The sequence below is a fragment of the Anguilla rostrata genome, chromosome 2, assembly GCF_018555375.3.
Source record: "Anguilla rostrata isolate EN2019 chromosome 2, ASM1855537v3, whole genome shotgun sequence".
Classification (NCBI taxonomy): domain Eukaryota; kingdom Metazoa; phylum Chordata; class Actinopteri; order Anguilliformes; family Anguillidae; genus Anguilla; species Anguilla rostrata.
Window position 1 is genome coordinate 3,113,678 of NC_057934.1, and position 7,500 is coordinate 3,121,177.

At 56.3% G+C, this 7,500-nt stretch overlaps 1 protein-coding gene across 3 annotated transcripts in view; it reads left to right on the top strand.

The window, feature by feature from the left end:
* LOC135243756 (stromal membrane-associated protein 1-like) overlaps positions 1-7,500 on the top strand; it is a 55,241-nt gene that overhangs the window by 18,915 nt on the left and 28,826 nt on the right. The window contains exons 4-6 of one of the 3 annotated variants that reach the window (XM_064315777.1): positions 3,122-3,197; positions 5,308-5,370; positions 6,870-6,947. In XM_064315777.1, coding sequence (XP_064171847.1) covers positions 3,122-3,197; positions 5,308-5,370; positions 6,870-6,947 — 217 coding nt within the window. The remainder of the gene's footprint in view (positions 1-3,121; positions 3,198-5,307; positions 5,371-6,869; positions 6,948-7,500) is intronic. The other 2 variants (XM_064315785.1, XM_064315793.1) reach the window with 2 other exon arrangements.

A 7,500-nucleotide genomic window follows, 5' to 3' on the forward strand; every position in this document is an offset into this window, starting at 1 on the left:
AGAACGCGGCGTGGCTGCTTAGCAACGCTGTGTAAACGGAGAATGCGGGTGACTGAGCGGCTGTCCAGTTACAGTGGATCCAGGAGAGCTGACGGTCGAAGCACACGACGGTCACAGGGAGGAAGTAGCGCTGTCTAAATAAGGGATCGGTTCCCGCAGCGCTGAGAGAAAGGCTCACGGACGCTGCTGGGCTCCAGGTCTGCGGTCCTGGTGGCTGTTTTATCGCCCCGTTAAATCCTCTGTAGTTCTCTGGGGCTGGAAGTGTCTGCTGAAAAGCCTGAATTGTGCACTTGTGTGGAAATTAGAGGGACTGGCAACTGTGGAGGTCTTATAAACACCATCCCACCCCCCCCCCCCTCCACCCCCGGCTCTCCTGTCCTGGGGCGGGGTGGGTGGTGGGACGCGGAGGGGGAGGGGGCATTTGGAGAGCACTCACCTGGGCCAGCGACAGGGCCTCCATGGGGGGTGGAGGTGGGGGCCTGTCACTGGGGGGGTTGTGTGCCTCCTGCTCCCCCTTGAGTGTGTTTTGATCCCCCTGCCTAGGGGTGCTGCTGTAATTGGGTCTTTTTGTGGCAGCCCCGCTAACACCCCCCCCCCCTTCCTCCTCCTCCTTCTCCTCCTCCTCCTCGTCTTCCTCTGAAGGCTGTAATTGCATTTTCTGGAAAGACGCTTTTCCTTTTTTTTTTTTTCTTCCTCCTTTTATTTTAACCCCCCCCACACACACACACACACACACACACACACAGACACTCACACTCACACACACACTCACACTCACACACACACACACACACACACACACACATACTCTGGCGTGTAGCGCTGTTGTATCAGCGTCGGGCTCATTAGCATTCGGCGCACGGCGAAGGCGGAGAATATTCATAACCGCCAGGAAGCGCTCGCTCGGACAGCGGCGGGCGGCGCGGCGGGAAGCGGGGCGGCTCACCTTGGCGGGTCCGTAATGGGATGCCATGGCGACGGGCGCTCGGCGCGTTCCAGCGCCGAATCAGCCTGGTGACGGCTCATGTTCCGGCTCTGCGGGTCGAGTTCCGCGTGCGAGGCGAGAGGGCGGGGGGCGGAATCTGAGGAAGCGGGGGCGGTACAGCCGGAACAGACCCCCCCCCCACGGGGACCATCTGCTCTCACAGTCCTTAATGTGTTCTTTTTCATTCCGGCTGTGTTTGGGTCTCCTGCTCTGTTTCTGCTCTGTTTCTGCTCTGTTTCTGCTCTGGTTCTGCTCTGCTTCTGCTCTGGTTCTGCTCTGGTTCTGCTCTGTTTCACCTTTGGTTCTGCTCTGGTTCTGCTCTGTTTCACCTCTGCTTCTGCTCTGTTTCTGGTCTGGTTCTGCTCTGGTTCTGCTCTGGTTCACCTCTATTTCTGCTCTGGTTCTGCTCTGTTTCTGCTCTGCTCTGCTCTGGCCACACTCCTCTCTCTCTGTTTCATTGCACCAGCGCCCCCTGGAGGATGGCTGTGCTGTAACACTGGGCCCTGAGCCGGTTCTGCTCCGTCCTCTCGCTGATTTATGAAACCACACATTATTTTGCCTCCACATGGGGGCCTTATTTCTGCCTGTGCCTTCAACCCCCCCACCCCTCCCTCACCCCCCAATTTCGTCTGTTGTCCAGATTATCCTCTGTGATTTGCTAGCTCTGTGGAGATGAAGTGGTAGCTGCACCTCGTCTTGCTGTGAAGTCCTCTCTCTCTCTCTCTCTTTCTCTCTCCCTCGCTCTCTCTTTAGTGTTCCCATATTTCTGCCCACTTGGGGCCCCCCCTCGGCCGCCTGTGCCCATGTGACGGGCGCTGGCACGGCCGCGTACGCCCCCCAGCCCTCGGTCCCCTTGCCGCTGCGCATACGCCCTGCTGTCCCGCGCTACAGGAGAGCGCTAGCGCCTGTCCGACAGGAGGCCTACAGCGCCTCTCGCCCTGCGTAGCGGGCCGTCTGTGGGTGCTGGTGTGGAGGGAGGAGCTCCTGCAGCGGTATCCCGAGGCCGACTTCACCCCCCCGCAGCCCCCCCCCCCCCCAACAAGCCAGCTGTTTCCCACCACTGGGGATTTGGTCTCCAGCTGTTCTTCCGTCTGCAGGGGGCGATGTGAGTCTGCCCCCGGCTGATCCGGCTGATCCCGCATGGCTGTTCCTCGGCTCCTGATCCTGGCGATGGTGGCGGTAAAGGCAGCTGTTAGGGGCAACACACCGTGCCTCTCGGGAGCCTGGGGCAAATGAAATCTGCCCCTGCGACGCGGCGGGGTCTTAAACCGTGCTGCCGGGGGGTTAGAACGTGGCTTCCTGGTTTGTTTTCCTTCAGGCGCTGTTTCCCCTCGACCCCCCCCCCCCACCGTGGGATGTTGCTGCTGGAGGAGATGCGTCTGTGTGGCCTCCCTCAGCCCCCCCCCCCCACCCCCCATCGTGGGATGTTGCTGCTGGAGGAGATGCGTCTGTGTGGCCTCCCTCAGCCCCTCCAGCTTATGCATCTTTTATCAGCAGAACAAGGGAGTCGTGATTAAAGTTTCATAGAGGTGCAGATCCAGCAAGGCCGCTGGAGCGTGTGATGTGTGTGTGTGCGTGCGTGGGTGTATGTGAGTGTGTATGTGAGTGAGTGTGTGTGAGTGTGTGAGTGTGTGAGTGTGTGAGTGTGAGTGTGTGAGTGTGTGAGTGTGTGTGTGTGTGAGTGCGAGTGTGTGTGTGTGCATGCCTGCGTGCTAGTAGGTGGCTCACTTAGGGTGGGGTCCCTCACTAAACTAAAAGCATGTGGTCGTGTGCCGTGTTTATGTCGATAGCCTGTAAGCTGCACAGATGTGCTTCTGATTGGCTGACATGTCAACACCCAATCGGCATGAGCGGCAGTGGTTTTTGGCCTCTGACATGTGGAGGTCCTCTGCTGCATCGGGTGCCATTACAGAAAAAAAGACAAAAGAAATCTGACACTCTGCATGTGGACCATGATCGTTACTGTGTAAACACATTTGAAAAATAATGGTAAGCTAAATCGGGCTATCGTAGAGTTTATCGTTCAGCCCTACGCTTCGTTCCGTGTGAGCTGTGTCTCCAGGCCGTGTAACTCAACGACGGCACAAGCCTCTGCCGCTCTTCCTTCCGGAACGTTCTCCTTAACCCCGTCGCCAGGGCCGTGGAGTTCTTCATCAGGGACAAGTACGAGAGGAAGAAGTACCACGACAAGAACGCCGCCAGCGTCCCCAGCGTACGTATCCGCCTCCTGATCTCTGAGGGGGGGGGGCGGCTTGAGAGAGCTCGCCATGTGTGATATTGTTTATGCAAATGCGTAGCAGAGAACAGAGTCAGTGCCTCTCTCTCTCTCTATCCCTCTCTCTCTCTCTGTCTGGGCCCTGCTGTGGCCAGAAGCCTGAAACGACCGTGAGGACACATTTCACACCTGGGGGGACCGTGCGACGTTCGACGGGGGTGGGGGGTTTGGGGGAGGGGTGTGTTGGGGGGGGGCGAGACCACATGGTGTTCAGAGGGGGTGGGGCGCATGGGGCGGTACACCGCTCTGCGTTCAGGGGGGCCTCAGTGCGGGGTTGCTGGGGGCGCGTGCCAGGGGGAACAGCCGTGAGATCATTAACGGAAGAGAGATCTATCCCAGAATCCCCCTGAGCCACGCGCAGGAAACGCAAACGATCTGGAGCTGCCCTCTCCTGCTTTGCGGCTGTGCATGGTGGGGATGGCAGGAAGGACGGTGTGGTATTTCACGCTTGTGTTCGGTCCTTTACCGCCACTGCACTGCCTGCCGTCCGGAGGGGGGGGGGGGCTGGGGCGGGGTTTATTAATTTGTTTGCTTCGCTTGCCGTTTGCTAGAGAGAGCGAAGGTTTCACACCTCTTGCACGCGCAGTAAACAATGGGGCCTATTTTTTATATTTTGCCATGGAAGTTCTTTTTCGAACTGGTTGCGTTTCATGAAACATGAGGCTGTAGCTGAGGGCCCAAACCCTCCAGGGCCAGCCACCGTCCCTCTGTGTTTCCTCTCGTCTTTTTTTTATTTCCTCCCCAGTTTTTCTTCTCATTTTTATTTTATTCAAATGCTGAAGGAGGAGAAGAAGAACAGCGCTTAACAAACGGCAGATGAAAAGACTTAAAGGGCTTCACGTCTGAAATTCTCATTTACTTGGAGACGAAAAAAAGAAAAGAAAAGAAAAAAAAGGAGATCAAAGTCAAAAACTTTTTCAGCCGCTAAACTGAAGAAGTGGAAGAGCTGGGGGAGAGATGAGCCGGTTAGCGAATCAGCCTGTTTCAGACTTTCTGAAGCGGGTGTGATGTCACTGCGTCTGGGACGCCTGGGGACCGGGTCCCTGGTGCCCCCCCCCCCGGGTCCCTGGTGGCCCCACGCTGCACGCGCCCAGAGGAGGCTGCTGGGAGTTCCGCGCGCTCCGTTGGCGATAATTCCGTTGCCCCGCTGCCCCCCTCCCTCAAAGCCCCGCCCCCGCTGACAGGGGGGTGGAAATAACAGTCAGGCTGGGGTGTCTTCATGGATCTTTTCCGTTACGTTTCTGCAGAGTTCCGCTTCCTTTCGCGCAGACGTGCTAATTACCCATACTTCCCCTGCTGGGCTGTGTTTTGGGGGGAGGAGGGGTGTATTCTGAGTCTCGTTGGACCGTGTGTGCCTGTCGGGCGTGTGCGTGCGTGCGTGCGTGCGTGCGTGCGTGCGTGCGTGCGTGCGTGCGTGCGTGTGTGTGTGTGCGTTCCTGCGTGCGTGTGTTCGTGTGTGTGCGTGTGTGTGTGTGTGCGTGCGTGTGTGTGTGAGGCTCACTGTGCTGCTTCAGCTGCTGGGGTTTAATGTCATCTCTGCTGTTCTGCTTCTGCTGCTCCCAGAGCTCTGAGACCAAACGCAGAGACTGCAAACAGCCTGCCGCCCGCACCTCATCTGCATCAACTCCCTCTGCTTCTCCCTCCCTCTTCCTCTCTCTCTCCTTTTCACTCCCCGCCTCTCTCTCTCTCTCTCTCTCTCTCTCTCTCTCATTCTCTCTCCCTTCTGCTTCTCACTCTCTCTATCCCTCTCTCAACCCCCCTCTCTCTCTCTACTTCTGCTTCTCTCACCCCCTTCTCTCCCTCTCCCCTCAATCTCTCTCATTCTCTCTCTCTTCCCCTCCTCCCTCTCCCTCTCTCTCTCTCTCTCTCTCCCCTCTCCCCTCCCCTCTCTCTCTCTCTCTTCCCCCCTCTCTCTCCTCTCTCTCTCTCTCCCCCTCCTCTCCCCTCTCTCTCCCTCTCTCTCTCTCTCTCTCTCTCCTCCTCTCCCCTCTATCTCCCTCTCTTCCTCTCTCCCTCTCTCCCTCTCTCCCTCTCTCTCTCTGTGCAGAGGTCCTCTGATGCTGCCGTTTCCTCTCCCTCCTCACAAGTGGCTGAGAGAAGCAAGCTGGAGGTACTGAGCTACCCTGCGCTGCCCTGTGCTGATATGTGCTGCCCTGTGCTGAGCTACCCTGTGCTGTGCTGTGCTGAGCTACCCTGCGCTGCCCTGTGCTGAGCTACCCTGCGCTGCCCTGTGCTGATATGTGCTGCCCTGTGCTGAGCTACCCTGTGCTGCCCTGTGCTGAGCTACCCTGTGCTGTGCTGTGCTGAGCTACCCTGTGCTGCCCTGTGCTGAGCTGTCTTGGCTGTGCACACTGGCACCGTGTGCTGTGCTGATCTGTGCTGTGCTGTGCTGTGCTGTGTTATTGTACTTTATGACCCTGCGCTAGCTGCCACCACAGCTTAGCTCCACACCCTGCTTCTCTCGGCTGTGTTCCTGAAAAAAAAATACCCAGGCCTGATGTGGCCTATGGGAGCAGAGGTTTTCACAGATCTCAGCCGGCCAATCACAGCGCTCTGACCTCAGACCGTTGGCTACCAATGAGCGAAGGCCCCCCTGCTCAGCTCTCTGTGGCTCCGTCTGCGTGTCTGTGCACGTCACACGGGGAGCGGTGCGAAAGCTCGTAGGTTTCACGCGTCACGCGGGGAACAGGGCAGAAAGCTCACGGCCCAGTCCCCCCACGAGCTCTCCGACACGCGGGGGAGCAAAGGCGGACTTTAGATGATTTTCGAACAAGCCGGACGTTTTCCCGTTCTGTGTTCGGCTTGCGGGGAAACATTAATAGTCAATTTGCCTTGAATTGTTTTCCGTCTTTTGAGCTCCGGGAATTTAATTTGCCTTTCACCGGCAACAGAAAAGATTGCCGGCTTGAAAACAATGTTTGAACTTTTAATGAGGGATTTCATAATTCATAATTACACGTGCGTTTTAATGGGCCTGCTTTGACTTCCGGTTGTCCCCGGAGTAAAGGTATTTGTTTCACATCATGAGCTTCGATACAAAAGCGAATGCAACGGAAGCCCAATCGGATTCACTGTGTGAAATTCCCTTTGAGTTCCGTCCCGCTCGCTGCCTTCTGAACGGAGTTGCATCCTGGCGCTGAGCCGTACCTGATTGGTGCATCTCGGTGCTGGGCCGGTTCTGATTGGTGCGTCTTGGCTCTGAGCCGTATCTGATTGGTGCGTCTCCGTACTGTGCCATATCTGATTGGTGCGTCTCAGTACTGTGCCGTATCTGATTGGTGCGTCTCAGTACTGTGCCGTATCTGATTGGTGCGTCTCAGTACTGTGCCGTATCTGATTGGTGCGTCTCGGTACTGTGCCGTATCTGATTGGTGCGTCTCAGTACTGTGCCATATCTGATTGGTGCGTCTCAGTACTGTGCCATATCTGATTGGTGCGTCCTGGTGCTGAGCCGTATCTGATTGGTGCGTCTCAGTACTGTGCCATATCTGATTGGTGCGTCTCAGTACTGTGCCATATCTGATTGGTGCGTCCTGGTGCTGAGCCGTATCCGATTGGTGCGTCCTGGCGCCGAGCCGTGTCTGATTGGTGTGTCTGCTCTCCCGACAGAAGGAGAAAGAGAAGAGGGAGGATAAGAGACGAGAGAAGGAACCGGACAAAGGGAGCAAACCGCCGTCCTATGAGAAAGTAAGAGCCGCTGACGCTAACGGCCGCTAACGCTAACCGCCGCTAATGCCCGTTAACGCTAACGCCCGCTAACGCTAACCGCTACAGCGGCTTTCCTGAGTGGTACCGGGCGGGCGTGGTGCTGTGGTGCTGGCTAGCACCGCCCCGCTCTCAGATACGCTCAGTGTTCGCCGCAGTCCTGGGTCACGTGCGCATTTCAGTCGCCTTCACCCCTTGGACAAGCCCTGTTCACTGATGCTTTAAAAAGAAACTTTTAAACTTCAGTGATCTGTTAAAAAGAATAAACAAGGCTCTTCTTCCACACGTGCATATGTCTTAGTTCATCACATGATTTTCTGAGCTTCTTCTGGAGGCTGCAAAAGTGTTCTCAGATTTTACCAGCGTCTAAAGAGTTATTGAAGTGTATCACATATGCATCCAGGGCTGTATGGCAAGACCTTGTGTGTTTTTTTCTATGTCAGCTGGAAGTATTTGAATAAGAACATTGGGTTGTGATGTAAGTCTGGATTGAACCATTGAATCCAGGAATTTAAACACTGTTTCCCAGAAGCTT